Genomic DNA, 17,419 nt, shown 5'->3' with positions numbered 1-17,419 from the left:
TTTGAATAAACTCAAAGACCCAAACAACCTGATATACACAATTCCTTTCATCAAAATTTACCAAAAGTTAATCAAGGAACATACGCCAAAATAAAAAATGAACCTCTTTTATTCCATCTATTCAATCAACGATTTCATTAATTGATAGTCGCAATGTACCTTGTAAAGAAATAAAAAACATAGAAAAAAAAAAACAATAGAAGCTTTTATTAAAGCTCAATTGTTTTCACTAGCACATATTTCAATCAATGTATATATAAGATAAAAGAATAAGTGATTAACAAAAATATTAAAATAAAAAAAAATAAATTACTTAAAAATTTATTATTATTATTATAACAATAAAATATAAAAAAAATTTTTTTAACAAAAAAAACATCCATTTCATCTGATTCATCAATCTCAAAAAAATAAAATTGAGATGAAGAAAAATAACTCTTTGGCATATCAGTATGCAAATAAAAAGGGCATAATAAAAGTGGATAAAAATAAAATCCAGCAAGTTATAGAAAAAAAAAAAAAAATTATCTATACAAAGAAAAATGAAAAGGCATCAGAAGATGTATATTTACATGGAAAAAAATAAAATAAAAAATAGAGAGATATCTTATTTCGTATGATGGACGAAAAGTATAAGAAAAGAAAAAAAAAAAAAAAAAGTTAGGGGTGATTCGAGTAGTTGAAAGAAAAAAAAAAATATTTTAAATAAAAAAAAAAAAGTTATTTATATTTTTAGTTGAGGCGTTTGCTTAGAAATTTTACTAGAAAAAATAGAGAGATAAACTTTGAAATATTTCATCAAAATAATTTATCAGTATTTTAAAATGTCTATGAAGTTGTTAATTACTGGTATTTCAACATTAATTAAACACATTTAATCAAGAATCATAAGAAAAATTAAAAAAAAAAAACGCTGGCAACATTTCAAGAATAAATTCAATAATCAATCATTTATTGTTTTCAAAAAGAACATAAACATAAATCGAAAAAAAAATAATAACTGTTGTTTTAGATTTTTATTATAATAAAATAAAGTGTACAGTAAATTTTGATAATTTTTTTCAAGTGAAAATTACATTATGTGATAATAATTCGTTAATTTCAATTAAAGTAGCAATACATAGATGTTGATTAAATTTTAGAAGCTGAAAAATAATAAATTAATAATAACAGGTAAATTTCAAGGGTGTCTTTTCCAAGCCACCCAGGAGGTAAGACATTTTGACTCGTTTTTTTTTTTGTCAAGTGGTTTCTCCAGTAGACCTAATCCACTTGTCGCAGGATTTCTAGCTGCAGCTAGAATTATTTCGATGGGGTTTTCAAATTTTTCGGATTGCGCTCAAAGCAGCAATTATCAACGCACGCGCATGTAAAAAAAATATGTATACGTAATTATACCCGCGCTTATAGCTGCAGGTATATATTTTAAATATATATTTATTAATATTTGCGCTCATAGCAGCAATTATTAACGCGCGCCCATGTAAAAAAAAATAAACATATATATATATAATTATACCCGCGCTCAGATAGCTGCAGGTATATTTTCTATATATATATAATTATACTTGCGCTCGTAGCAGCAATTATTAACGCGCGCGTATGTAAAAAAAATAAACATATATATACCCGCGCTCATAGCAGCAGGTATATTTTTTATTATTCACTGTGATAGGACATTTCTACAGGCTCAAATCACTATGCCACTATCACTAATTGTGATAGGACATTTCTAGGCCTTAATCACTATGCCACTATCACTTACTATCATTATTTCACACTTCATTATTTCACACTTCACTATTTCACTATACAATATTGTATAAAATATTAAAATCTTGATAATATTAAAATCATTTTATTGAAAACCTAAAATCATAAAAATCCTGAAACAAAAAAAAATCGTAATATTAACATCGTGAAAAACCTGAAATCAGAAAAATTCTGAAACAAAAAAAATCATAATATTAATATCGTGAAAAACCTGAAATCATAAAAATCCTGAAACAAAAAAAAATCATAATATTAATATCGTGAAAAACTTAAACTCTTGAAAAACCTGAAATCATAAAAAACCTGCAACAGAAAAAAACCTGAAACATACTTGAAATTTTTATTATTGTTTTTGGAAACGTGCATTCGATATCAAATAAAAAAAATACATCGCGAATGGAAAATAGGGTGATAATTTATCTATTATAAATTTTCACGATAGATAATAATTCCTAATCACCCTTGTCTACTCTGTTTGAGATAGACAAGGTCGATTCATTTTGACTTTTACACTACGACTATATTTAATTTATCATTAAAATTGAATATATATAATTATTGTAATAATCAGTCAAAATAAATCTATACATAAAATAATGGAACGACAAGAAGCTTCAAAAAATATAGCAACAATTTTTTGAAACTTCAAGGATATTGAAGCACTTTTCCGGGATGGGTTAAAAATTACAACTAGTCAATCATGATCTAGAGGAACCTACTTTATGCCACCATTACAGCCATGAAGAAGTCATCCAGGTAGTCTCCAATAATCCACATAAATTTTATCACATCCTCTCAGCGAAGCCATGAAGAAATTGTCAAGGTAGTCTCCAATAATCCAAAAATAACAACGGCACGCATAGTCTCCAATAATCCAATTAATCCCAAATCAGCAACTGGCACTTTTTACACTTATATTCACTTTATCACTTATCATTTTTATTATATCACTTTAATTAATTTCAATTACAGATTTCTTTTTTTGTAATGAATCACTAGCACTTGCACTTTCACTTTCACGATAATCTCAATCTACACGCGGTCGTTTTAAAAATTTCTAACCAAATTTAAGAGACGAAAAAATTCGATACGATGTTCACTCCGCGAAAACTAAAACGAACCAACAAAAATCTAAGAAACTATTTTACTATTTCAACTTGTACTTTTTTTTTAACACCGAGCAACCACGAGGTAATTTAAAATATTTCTAACCAAGAATTTACCGGACGGAAAATTTTAAGATGATATTAACCCGACGAAGCCAAAGAAGAACTGACTAAAAATTTTTTGGGAGGCCCTTTATATATCCTAGACAATCCTAGAAAAATACTAGAAGTCATAGAGGTCGCTTTTTCTAGGAATTACTGTCTAGTTCGCTCTCTACAGATCAGCCATTGGCTAATGCCAGGAAAAATTTTCTAAAAATGTTTCCTGCCGCATGACTCACGTCCGGGTGAGAAAAAAAATGCTACGTGGATGCCATGCGGTCGAACCAAAAAAAAAAAAAAAAAAACACGTGCCAAAAAAATTTTAATTATATTTTTCTGAATTTTAAAAATTTTTATAAGAAAAAAAATATAAAATTAATAAGAATAATTTGTTAATTAAGATTTCGACTGATTAATCTTTTTTTTTTTTTTGTATAGTTACTTGAGTCATCAGATATTTTTCATACGTTTATAAAACGTATATAAAACGTATATAAAACGACATTAAAATAAATTTCGAAAAATGATTAAAAAAATAATAAAATACTTAAAGTATCGTTAAAATATAATTTGAGGGATGAACATAATATTTTGAGAGATGTATTTTGAAAATATCACTATTTTATAGCCAAGTAAATTATCTTTGATAAAAGTCAATTTGATTTTTAATTTTAATATATTTAAAGACATTATAAATTATCAAATACAATAAATTGAAAAATTTAAAAACTGCTTTCTTAAAATTTATATAAATTACTATAAAAAAAAAATTAACCTGATTTTTAAATATTTTTTTTTGACTCTTAATAGAAACGAAAAAAAAAAAAAAAATTCGTAAAAGTATAAATAAGTTTAAAGCCAAGGCTAAAGGCAAAACGACCCTGATAGTCTATGCTGCTCCTAAAATTTTCTATACTATTTTCAAACTGGATGAAAACCACTATGGACACACCATTCCACTCTGTGGCTTTTCACAGTAAAATGAATCTCATCCAATTTAATCACAACCCTTTTAATCTTTTTTACTCGTAATTATAATTATCATTTACTTGAATATTTTTTTGAAAATAATTTAATACAATTTTTTAAAATTAATTAATAATAATAATAAAAATAATAATCATAATAAATTAATTATGAGTGATTAATTAATCATCAACTCGATGAATATTCACTTGTTAATTTATTTTTAATCATAATAATAACTAGAAAATTAATTATAAAAAAAATTGAAATAAAAAATTGATGAATAATTTTAATTAAATATAATAAAACAACTAAATTAATCATTAATAATAATTATTATTCATCAACCATAAACAATTAGTTAATTAGCTTAATAGATATTTACTTACTAGGTAACTTCATTTGTTAATTATTTGTAAATAATTATACAAAAATAATTATAAAATTCAATTGAAATAAAAAAAATTAACTCTTAAAATAAATTTGTTATTAATAACAAGTAAAAATAATTTTCAATTAATATTAAACTATATATAACAGTCAAGATAAAATTGTAAAAAATAATTAATCAATTTTCATCAATGTATATATATGTAACGTTATTCATGCATAAATTAGTAGACATTAATTGCAGGTAATTAATAGTAATTAACTAGGGAAACGATATTTAATTTGAATTTCAGTGAGGAGGAAAAAAGTAAACAATTGTTGTAAATGCACAAAGGGCCAGCATCCCTGGGATTTAATTTTTTTTTTTCTTTCTCATCATCCCTGCATCTTTTTCTTTTTACCCTCAGTGTATCTTTTTTCCTTTTTTTTTCTTTTATTTCTTTTACTACTTTATTTTTATTATTTTATTTTCTTTTTTTTTTATGTACTCAACAATAAATTGAACGACAAAAACACACGTATGACATCCATACTCACATGCTCAAAATTAATGTCGAATTATATACACATATGCATTATGAAAATCATGAATGTGTGTGATCATTGTAATTAGTTCTATTTATGATGCACTCGTTGCCATCAAGTCACTCATTCTTTTTGTCAATAAATATTAAATTCAAACTCCAGCTACATAGTATATTCATACAATTTTATTTTTTGCATATATTCCCTCTTTCTGTAGCTTGATAAAATTAATTTATTAGCAAAATTCATTACACTAATTAGCATTGAAAATAAAAAAAATAAAATATTCTAAAGGTAAAAAAAAAACAAATAAAAAAACAAAAATATTTAAATGTCATGTTAAAAAAATATAATAATAATTTAAATTCAAAGCAAATTAAAGGGTTGAATTTAACGTCTCTGAGGTTTTATCTATCTCACTCTTTTACCCGCAGATGGGTGGTTTTAATTACCCCTTCCAATTTATGAAGAAAACCAACCCCGTTACTGGATTCATTTAGTCGCATTACCAGTGCCATCGCTCAAAGTATAAATCCCTCTATCTCTCTATATATACATCCCCTACTCTTAATTTCTACAAAACTCTCTACTACCCCACTTCATTCGTTCATCATAAAGTTTCTATTCAAAAAACATTTATATATATATACATATAAATACATGTAAAAAGAGAGACAGAGAAAGAGAAAGAGTTATGTGAGTAAATTTTGCCTTGCTTAGCCAACCGTGTATGAATATATATATAAATACCCCCTTGAACTCGTGAAAGCCGCAATGTAATGTCGGTAATTAAATACTTTCATTAATTTAAAAAAAAAAATTTTATAAAAATATTTATTTATATTATAAAACTGACCTAATTTAAAAGCTCGTAAAATATATATCTATTTTGTTTTTTAAATATATATCAAAAATTAATTACAAATTTTTATTGTAAAAAAAAAAAAAAATATTGTCCCAGTTATTAATAATAATAATAATCATTTTACAGAATGAGTTTGATAATGAAATTCAGGTTTCATTAAAATATTTTAAAAATAATATGCCTCGAGGTGAAAAAAAAAATAAAAAAAGTTTAATTAAATATTTTTTTAAAAATGATATTGTACATAAGTATATAGTGATTATAAAAATGAACAAATTTTTTATATGCGTTGTATGTTTGCCACTTTACGCGTCCCCGGATCTTTAAAAATGTTGATCTTTTTTTTTATTTTTTTATTCTGACACTTTTAGGGTGACAATGCTGAACGAGAGTGTCTTTGCATGTAATAATGATAATGAGGAACAGTGCTTGGCCTCTTTGGCCCTGATCTGATGGACGGGGATGAAAAAAAAAATAAAAAAAAAAAAAAGATGAGGGGAAAGGCATTCCCTCTGGGATAAAAAAGAGTTTAAAAAAAAATAAAAAAAAAGAAAAGAGTTTTAGAGGTTGGAGAAAAAACGAGAGGTGTCCAGGCATGCTCTTACGCTTGGCACTTTTGGAAAAGACAAATCTCTATACCAGCATGTAAAAAAAAAAAATAAAAAATATATAAAAATGATAACAATCAAAAAAACTAACGTCACCAACACTGGGTCGCATCGATAAGCACACTCTCTCTTGTCCTTCCTGCTTTTTTGCTGATTTACATTATTATTATTATCATTTTTATTTATATTTTTTATATTTTCTGGTTGGTGATGGTATGTGTTTAGAATAGTTGGTTTCAACTGTCTTGACATTGCGCAAAGAATAGATGCACTCGGTAGAAAAAATAAAAATAATATAAAAATGAATATAACACAAGAGTATATAAGTAAAAAATTCACGAAAATGTGATGACAAGACTGAGAGATAAAAAAAAAAAATAATGTAAGAAAAAGAAATATAAAATAATAAAAAAAATATGTTGAAGACTTTTAATGTATCATTGAATTTTATAGACATTATTATGATTATTAAAAAAATTGTGATTAGACTGCAGTCTAATGAAAAATATTGTTCATATTTTTATTTCTCAATGGCCATTTGAGGTGAATATAAAAAAAGAATAAAAAAAAAAAGCTTTTTGAATTTAAAAAAAAAAATTCGTGCTAGACATTTTTATTTATAAAAAATAAAAAAAAAAAAAGATTCCATTCACTTGTATATTATTATATATGATAAATGAAACTGAAGTTTTTTTAAATATAAAGAAAATGAAAATAAAATTTTTTTTTTTATATGAATATCAGTAGTATAGGAACCCTTTTGTCACACGACAATTGTTTGCCTGGACTATTCTCATTGATTATTATTATCATCATCATATTTTTTTTATATTTTCTTATTTTTTGTTCTTTTGTGTGTTTCTTTATACTCTGCCAAAATGTAAAAGCCAATCTTCAGAAAATAATTTTTTTTCTCAAATTATTAAGAAATTATTCTTGCCAAATTTAAATTTTTCATCAAGATAAAATAAAAATATAAAAATTAATTAAATAAAGTAGATTACATATAATGGACACTAAAAATTTTTATTTATTTATTTTTTTTTTTTTTTCGGTATATATAATTATTGAGAATAAAAATTAAAAAAAAAAAAAATTTAATTTAATTTTTTTTTCAGGTTTGTTTTGTTGAAGAATAAAATATGAAATTGCCCGTGTGCCGCTAACAGCGTTTTTGTCGCAAAACACCTCAGTCATGACACCGCGCAATTTTTCAGACACCTGCCACAAATATTCATAATAATAATTTCACCAAGGTTTTGAATATAGACTGCGATGTTGAGATTACAAAACATGCCTAGATTAATGTTTTCTCATTCCCGACTGCTCTTTCAACAATTTCACAACGAAATATCACCTCCCTTTTATCCTCAATCCCCTCATCTCATCATCTGTAAATTTTATTTATTTTTGTTATATATATAATACATATTTTAATAAAAATCTTCAAGTGTCATCTAAAAATATGAAAATGTAATTTTTATTATTGTGAATATTTAAAATGTGTAGTATCTTCATTTTTCTATAATATACAAGAAAAAATGTGTTTCACATTTTTTATATAGTCAAGCTATCAAAAAAAAAAAAAAAATACCCCAGTATTTTTTGTTAATTTCATATAATTTAATTTAGATTATAAATTTCTTATTTTTTAAATTTACTATCAAAATTGATGACATAATAAAATTTGGCATTTCAATTGACTCATTGCGAAAAAAAATTCTGACAAAAAAATTCAATTGTCACCATAGAAATGAATTTTGAAAGTTTATAATTTTTTGCCATCACGGTATATGCCCTGAAATTTCCCACAGTTTATACTGTGATGGCAAAATAAAAAAATAAAAATGAATTTCGAATTAATAATTCAATCTTACGTCAACGAGTCAACTATTTCGTATGAATTTTTTTGCATTAGGTCAGGTAGCAACTTATTTGTGTGCTAAATAAATAATAACAAAAAAAAAAAAAAAAACAGCAATTATTTATTAATAATTAGCTCATATATGTAACAATATATATATATACATTTTCGATTTATTTTTCTATAAATACATAATTGAGTAAATTTAGATAAATGAAGAAAAAAATTTACAAAAAAATATTAATTACAGATAATTTGAAAAGTTACTTAAAATTTTTTTCAAAACATGCAACATTATTCATATAAAATTTATTTTTTTTAATTTTTATGAAAAATTTTATTGTACCAATATAAGTTGCCTGAATAAAAATAATAAATTAATATTTTTTAATTTGCTATATATGCAATTTGCATTGACGAAAAAAAAAAATTTCAAAATGAATAAAAAAATAAAAATTTTCCATAAAAATACGTCAAAGTCAGTTGAATTGATTTATAGGTACAAAAAAAATAAAAAAAAGTAAAAACATGTACTGGAATGTATCATATGTATATAGATAGGAGAATTGAAAAAGTCAATTAGTCCGGAATGATGAATGAATTGGAGCAGAAGAGAGTGCAGTTTCGTTTTCCGAAGACAAAAAAAAAAAAACATGTTGGTGAACAAAAAAAAAAAAAAAAAGATGGTGCCAGGGGAAAAATAGTCTGTATGCGTGTAAATAAAAAATTGTAGAATCGTTGAATTAACGTAAAACAAAAGTATTTACAGTAAATTCAAATCATTCAACAATCATTGTTTCGAACAAGCGAAATAACAATTGTTTAAGAATTATTTAGATAAATAACTACATACAGGTTTTAACAAAACTCATGACCATTGCTTGTTTTTTTATTTTTTTAATTTTTTCACTGTACTTTTTTTAATCAGCTATTTTTATTTTTAAATTGTAAAAATAACCTGTGGGGTATAAAAAAATAAAATAAAAATATGTATTAGTTTTTTTCATTATTATTTTTTATTATTATATTTTTTGTTTTGTTCGAAATATGATGGATTAAAAAAATTTTACGTTTTCCAATGATTAAAATTTAAAGAATATAAAATATGTTTTGTATATACATATATTTATTGAACAAGAAAGAGAGGAAGAGAAATGGATGAAAGAGGGAAAGAGAAAATGTTAAATAATATAAAAATCATCATAAGTTTTATTTGGATATTTTGAATTAGATAATTGATATTGGGCGTGACGGCAAGAGATTAAACGACTCGAAAATCCAGAGGGTAGAAATTGAGATATACATATATATACATAGAGGGTGAAAAGTTTGTTTTACAATGGAGTTTGTGGTGGCGAGGCATCTAGCCTACCCCCTTGGATAGCAATAGAATTTATGACAAGAAAATTAATAAAAAGCATCCCTCATAAAAATAAAATTACGAGGGCGTTACTGGGCGGTACCAATCAAACGACATTAACTTTTTTTTATCTCTGTTTATCAATTTTAATTAATTTATTATATCAATAATTGAAAAGAAAAGTAAATCAACAAATTAAATATTTTAAGAAAGAAATTAAAACAAAAAAATAAAACTGGCTAAGCGTTATTAAACCATGTAAAAAAATATATATAAGTACATTTCATATTTTATATATAAAAGAATAATGCATTTTTTAATGAAAAATAAAATAAATATAAAATAATATAAAAAAATTATAGGGGAGGTAAAAAAATAAAAAAAAAAAAAAAAAGGGAAACTGGTCCAGCAAGAAATGTTAGTGGTGGTGGTGGTGGTGGTGGTCGGAAAGCATCAGACAGAGGCACATAGCCTCAAGCCATGTAATTCATTACTAAAGCAATCTCACCCTGGCTCAACCACCCCCCTTGCTCTATCTCTCCCTCTCAACCCTCCTCTTTTTCCTCCTCATACACAATCTCATCTACCACCCTTATTCAGCCTACTGTTTTTATCTATCTCTTTTTCTCTCTTGGGTACTATCAGTATTTTCCCTCCGCCCCTGACCCATCAACCACCCTCACCACTAAAAAAATATATAAAAAAAAAAAAAAAATGCCGAATAGAGTAGCGCGCTGACAACAAAACAAACATGAAATACAAAGCCGCGTTTTCATAATTAAAAAGATTGCGTTGTGCTTACCCACCCTATCCCTCCCTTCCGCCCTTTACTGGCCTCCCAACCCTCTTACTTTTTTCCCTCCCGCTGCCACGACATTTTTCGTTCTTTTTACAATTTTTTTTTTTTCCATCCCTCTGTCTAACCCCCGCAACTTGCTTTTTTTTTTTTTCTTTTGCCAATGTGGAAAGGGGAACGAAGCATAATGCAAAATGCGACGATATTTATTTGACTATTGTTTTGATTTTTTAATTTCTTTTCATATATATTTTGTTTTTCTTTTTTTTTTTAAATTCTTTCTTGTACTTGTCTCTTTTTCATTTATTTTATTTGAACACAATGTACTGTCTGTCAAGTAATATATTTCGTTGCATTTAATCATAAAAAAATGATTAAATAAAAATTAATTTTTCTTTGACTTGTTTTTTTTTTTAAATAATAATAATAATAATAATAAATATTTTGTATTTATTTAAAGATTAACAAATTTATATTTTTATTGTTTATTTGATATTATTATGCATTGATTTAAAAATTGTGTATTTAATTTATGAAAATAATTGTATTTTATATTTTTTATTTGTCATGCAGGTATTTATTTTTTGGAATAGTTAAAAAATGAAATAATAATATTATTGCAAGAAAATAATAACAATATAAATTGAATTAAATAAAGGTCACTTATTGCCACAGATATATTTATGTATATTTGATGATTATGATGATGATAATGATGATGATCGCGGTGGTTGATCCAATCCTTTAGCCTAAATTTTATTTAATTTTTTTCTCGTGGTATATCACATATAATATTCTTCATCTTTATCTCCTTCGTTATGCAGTTTATATTTAAGGGTGTGTATTTTATAAAGAAACGCCCCAATTTTACCATCAGCCAATGAGATCATGCGCAATTTTTAAACATCCCTTTCTCAACAAGAGGGTTGCTGTGCTAACAAACTAAGGGTTGCATATTTCGTTCAGTCACTCGTCAACTCTCTGACCGACATGATACAGAGTTTTAAAAATCATATAAACTAATGATGGAATCAAGTGAAATATATATTTAATAAAAATAAAATAATATTTTAATAAAGTTTTAAAAAATAATTACATTGTTATTAAAATAATACAAAAGCAAGTGTTTTTAAAAAAGATAACAAAAAAAAAAAACGAGCAAATTAATATTGCAAGATTCATTTGGATTTAAATGTTATTAATTTTTTGAATTAATTTTATTTACCAAGTTATATTCGTGAGTGATTTTTAAAATAAAGTTTTAAATGGCTGGACCTTATTTATCACCATTGGGACCACAGGCCGATCTTCTTACCGAGTACATGTTCGGTCGACGTCGTCAGGTCAGTGTAGGTTTCTATTTTAATTTTTTAATCTACCCTTAATTCCTCACAACAAAAAAATACAACATATAATTAAGTGAAAAATAATTTTTTTTTTCTATTAAAGTGTTAATATTTCAATCAATTAATTTTAATATTTTTTTGTAAATTAATTTACATGGACGCAGAGACGAAATCGTACGACATTTACACCCCAACAACTTCAAGAACTTGAATCATTATTTCAAAAAACTCATTATCCCGATGTATTTCTTCGTGAAGAAGTTGCATTGAGAATTTCTCTATCAGAAGCTCGTGTTCAGGTATAATAAAAAAATTACAAAATAACAAAAAAAGTATCGGAAACTTAATAATTAAAATTATAATAGGTATGGTTTCAAAATCGTCGTGCAAAGTGGCGTAAACAAGCACGTTTACAATTACTTCAAGATGCATGGAGAATGCGTTGTCTTGGTCTTGGTAATACAGCACCACTTTTATTAAGACCACCACCAGGTAGTGGTACCGAAAGATCAGATTCATCGCCACCACCAGTACCACAACAGCAACCACCACCACCACCATCATCAACAACTGGTCTTTCACCAGCACAATTATCAACAGAATCACCAGATAATGTATCAGATAATTCTGCTCAAAATGCTTGCAGAGATTACAGAATTTTTTCACCTCATGGGTAAGTTGTATAAAAATTGAAAAAAAAGATATAGTTCTAATAATTTTAATACAAAAAAATATACGTAATTGACAAATAAATTTATAAATTAGGTATAAAATTAAATTTTTTAATATTTATTTTGATGATAATTAAGTAAATAATTGATTTAGATATCCAATGATTTGTGAAAAATCACCAGAACGTGTTAAATGTGGATGTGGATCACCCTCAAGAAGTTCAAGTCCGTCAAGTGTTGATGTTGAACTTGGAGCTCATGATAGACCTCAAGAATCTGAAATGGATTTAACAATAAAAACACCACAACCAACTCGTCATCCGCAAATACCACATATGTATCATCATATTCCAAATGATTCACGTCATGATTTAAGTCCAAAAAATATGGATGAACCTCTAGATGTTACTCTCAATGGAAACAGAAATAACTAATCGCCAATTAATTTAATTTGTATTCTCTTTTTTTTATTTTATAACATAATATATATATTTTGATTTTTTATTCATATTATTTTATTATTTATTGATTATAAAATTATATTAATTATTGAAGATTTATCTTTCAAATTTAATGCTCATGTAAATATCAAAAAAAAAAAAAAAATCATAATCTCGTAAACATATATCACAATTTAATAGAATTGGTAGAAAAAAAACGAAAATAAATAATAACAATTAATAAGAAGGAATTTTTTTTTTTTTTGTCATTTCTATATTAGTTAATCGAAAAAAGAGGACTTGAGGCAGTTTGAATGATTCTGAAAGTTGATAATTTGACGTATAAAGTGTGAAGATGATACGAGCTCATTATTTACGAGATAATAATTGACTAAATTAGCAGTTGATGCAGTGTCAATGAAAATTTATAAAATTCAAATTTTAAAAATATTCCTGAGTAAAACTATTGTTTTTTTTAAATAACTATTTTTTAAATTAACAAAATCGTTTGTCTATAAAATATTGGCAGAAATACTTTTATCGCATTGTTTTAAAAATAAAATTTAAAGAAATAAAACAACGATTAAATAATTCAAGGTCTCACATGAAATACGCTGTCTCAAATCAGATAATTGAAAATTGACTTTCTTTTTGTTTACTGATCGATTGATATTTTTTTAATCGATTGATATTTTTAATCAAATGAAATATAACATTACGATAATATTTTTTTACTTTTTTTTTCTTTCGAAATTCGAATTTCTTTATATATCGAAATTTTAAATAATGAAATTTAGTATTGTTCAGTGTCATTTCTCCCACAGAGTTTTAAAATAATAAAAATAAACTACGAAAATATAAAAGTAAAAATAAAAAAAAAGGAAAAACCAACCGGTTCAACCACACACTGGGTAACTATTAAAAAAAAAAAGTTGGTGAATGTCGGGAGTCGAAGAAGGGTAATACAAAGATTAGTGATAAAAATAATAATAAAAAAAAAAAAAAAACCATGCAAGGGGTTACGAGTTACTCATGGAACCTTCAAGTTCAGTTCTCGCGAGAGTCGAGACCGGCAAGGTCGACTGTTCGCTAAGCCAGTTTAAATTTTATTTTATAAATTCAACTTGCTGAACTGCAAATTAAAAAATATAGTTAACAATAATTATCATTAGAAAACTAATTTAATTATTCTTCAATTTATACACATAATGAAATTAAAAAAAAAAAATTAATTTTATAAAAAACTAAACAAATAGTTATTAATTAATTTAAACTATGCTTTTTTTTTCTTAAATAAAACTAGTAAAATTATTTAAGGTAAGCTGATAAATAAATAACAACATATAATATAAATGAGTATGAATTATTTGTATAAAAATTTACAAAGAGATAATTTAGTTTTAAATTTTTTTTCAAATAAAATAAATAAAATAACCAAGTGAATATACTTGTATTATTATTTTTAAAAATATGTAAATGATATTGTGTTATCATTTATATATTATTCGTTCTATAGTTTATCAGTGAGTACTAATGTAAATGCGAGTTGACCAAGTTTATATACAAATAGTGGGGATGACCCTTTCTACACACTGGAGATTTATATATACATAAAATATTTTATATATATGTATTTTAATGACAATAGTGTTTGCTTCACAGTGAAGCGGTTAAAGTTTGTGGTACGATGAACTTTGATTTCCATGTTCAATTGAAATTAATAAAACTCCCAGATCAATTTGATTCCTCTATTCTGAAATCCGACAATTAGTTTTTTGTTTATTTTTTTTCTTTTCTCAAAATCGTGCTGATTAATTCATCTTTATTCATTCATTCATTCATCAAACAATACTTGTAGTTTAATTACTACGAAAAAAGCTCCCTTTAATTTTATTTTACTATAATATATATTTTTAATTGTTTTATGTTTTTTTTTAAATTAATGTAGATATAAAATGATGTTTACTATTTTTTGGTTTTTTCTACTGTTAACTGCTTCGAGAAGTCATCAAAACAGGTGAGTTTATAATTAAAAAAAATAATAGTAATAATATAATCAAAACAATAATGTTAGAAAAATATAATTTTGCGGTTGTATAAAAAAATACCATTCATAATAATAACAGAGTCCAATGAAAATAAAAAAATAATTATTAAGACCTTGAAGTTTGTAATTTACAGAATCAACAGTATAATTATATTTATTTTTATTATTATCTCATCAGTTGGATTTATTTGCTAGATAATATATCAAAATAATTATATAATTTTATTCAACAGTTTTGTAAGGAAATTCGAGTGTTTTGATGAACAATGTCAACGAATAAATGTTCCAAGTAAATTTAATAATTCAACACAATTGAATAGTAATGAACAATTTACAACCCTGGAATCATGTCGTTTGGTTTGTGGATCTGTTGGAGGTCTTTGGCCAATACCAACTGGTATTTTCAGCATTGGAAAAAAAGTAAGTTTAATAAAATATAAATTGTATGGAAAATTTTAATTTAAATAATTATGTAATAAAAATAATTAAAAGATTGTAATTATTTACAGTTGATATCAATAAATATTGATAAAATAAATTCGAATATTGATAAATCTGATTTATCAATAAAGCCATATTTATATAAAATACTAGAAATTTTTAAAAATAATATTAAAAAAAATTGTGGATTATTAAATTGTGAAAATGGTAATTATTCAATAATAATAAATATAAAAGTTGAAAATAATTGTCATGATTTAAATTGGAATACACGAGAAGATTATAATCTAGAAATATCAACAAAAGGTAAATTAATGATAAATGAAATGCATTTATCAATTGATAAGATTTATAAAATGATAAATTTTATTTCAGATACAAAAGTAAGAATATTTATAAATTCACAAACAATTTATGGTGCACGTCATGCATTAGAAACATTATCACAATTATTTGCACCATCAATAAATTCAAATAATTTAATTGAATTAGTAGTTATTGATAATGCTAAAATACAAGATAAACCAATGTTTACACATCGTGGATTACTCATTGATACAGCAAGAAATTATCTACCAGTTGATGCAATATTACGAACAATTGATGGTCTTGGATCAACTAAAATGAATGTACTTCATTGGCATGCAACTGATACACAAAGTTTTCCATTAAAATTACAAAGTCAACCATTAATGTCCATGTAAATATAATATTTATACAATGATAGTAATAATATAAATAAAAAATAATTTTTCTTAATGATTAGATTTGGTGCTTACTCACAAGAAATGACATACAGCCCTGAAGAGATTGAAAAAATAAAGCTGCATGCAAAACACAGAGGTGTAAGAATAATTATTGAAATTGATACACCATCACATGCTGGATCAGGATGGCAATGGGGTCCCACAGAAGGTCTTGGTAATCTTGCTGTTTGTGTTGATAAAGAACCCTGGAGAAAATATTGTATACAGCCACCATGTGGGCAACTAAATCCAGTCAATGAAAATACATTTGATGTTCTAAAAGATATATATAATGATGTTCTATCAATTATGGGAAACGACAGTATTCTACATCTAGGTGGTGATGAAGTAATTTGATATAGGATATAATAATGAAAATTAATATAAACAAAAAGTATAAATTAAAATTTGTTTTTTTGATTTTGTTGATAGGTTTATTTACCATGTTGGAATTCAACTGAAGAAATTGTCACAGAAATGAAAGCTCGTGGGATGGGCACAACAACTGATGATTTTTTTAAATTATGGTCTGAGTTTCATAGTAAACAATTAGGAATAATTGATGATTTAAAAAAAAATAATGACAGTGTTATAATATGGAGCTCTGGTTTAACATTACCCGATGTCATTGATAAATATTTAAATAAATCACGATTTGTTATTCAAACATGGCTTGAGTCATCATCAACAGTTCCAAATGAACTTTTAAATAAAGGATATAAATTAATAATATCAACGAAAGATGCTTGGTATTTGGATCATGGATTTTGGGGAGTAACTAAGTATCATTCTTGGAGAGATGCATATCAAAATAGAATACCAAAAAGTGTAAGTTGTTGTTGTTTTGTTATTTTTGATTATAGCTTTGATAGAGTAGTTTATTATTTATTTAATTTTAGGAAGGTGTACTTGGTGGTGAAGTATGTATGTGGGGTGAATATGTCAATGAGGGTGGACTTGATTCACGTGTATGGCCACGTGCAGCAGCTGTTGGGGAAAGACTTTGGTCAAATCCAGCTAGTACAATGACAACTGGCGATGCTGAACCACGATTACAAGCCCATCGTGAACGTCTTGAAAAATATGGAATTCATGCTGATGCTATGACACCAGCTTGGTGTGCACAACATGCAAAAAAATGTTTTTGACTTTTTTTTATTAAAAAATATCTAATAAAAAAATATCTCATGAAATTTAAAATAATTAATATTATTTTAACACAATTAATTGAAAAATGAACACATATTCCTGAATCATGTAAAGAGATATAAACAGTCAAGAAATAATACTGGGTAACTGTAATTATTGTGGACGAAAAAAAAAAAATCCATTCAAAAACTATCGATATTTTTATTATTTTTTCAATAATATCA

The 17,419-nt window shown here is 25.3% G+C and overlaps 2 protein-coding genes across 3 annotated transcripts; both read left to right on the top strand.

Moving 5' to 3' along the window:
- Positions 1-11,336: 11,336 nt before the first annotated feature.
- LOC122858313 (homeobox protein otx5-B-like) lies at positions 11,337-12,808 on the top strand. Of its 2 annotated transcripts, none has more exons than XM_044161129.1 (4): positions 11,337-11,698; positions 11,866-12,000; positions 12,067-12,374; positions 12,527-12,808. In XM_044161129.1, exons 1-4 carry the CDS (start codon positions 11,621-11,623, stop codon positions 12,804-12,806), a joined length of 801 nt encoding a protein of 266 aa, XP_044017064.1. In that variant the 5' UTR covers positions 11,337-11,620; the 3' UTR covers positions 12,807-12,808. The 2 variants fall into 2 exon arrangements, with proteins under 2 accessions (XP_044017064.1, XP_044017063.1); XM_044161128.1 differs by having other exon boundaries at positions 11,337-11,704.
- A 1,053-nt stretch (positions 12,809-13,861) lies between these two features.
- On the top strand, positions 13,862-17,380 carry LOC122858312 (chitooligosaccharidolytic beta-N-acetylglucosaminidase). Its single transcript, XM_044161127.1, has 8 exons — positions 13,862-14,129; positions 14,761-14,829; positions 15,093-15,279; positions 15,369-15,606; positions 15,676-16,000; positions 16,067-16,394; positions 16,479-16,874; positions 16,946-17,380. The coding sequence occupies exons 2-8, from the start codon at positions 14,768-14,770 to the stop codon at positions 17,192-17,194; spliced, it is 1,785 nt and encodes a 594-aa protein (XP_044017062.1). The 5' UTR covers positions 13,862-14,129; positions 14,761-14,767; the 3' UTR covers positions 17,195-17,380.
- Positions 17,381-17,419: the final 39 nt, after the last annotated feature.

Source organism: Aphidius gifuensis, linkage group LG5 (genome assembly GCF_014905175.1).
Source record: "Aphidius gifuensis isolate YNYX2018 linkage group LG5, ASM1490517v1, whole genome shotgun sequence".
Classification (NCBI taxonomy): Eukaryota; Metazoa; Arthropoda; class Insecta; order Hymenoptera; family Braconidae; genus Aphidius; species Aphidius gifuensis.
The sequence above is the reverse complement of the archived record's forward strand: the minus strand, read 5'-3'. Positions and strand labels throughout refer to the sequence as shown.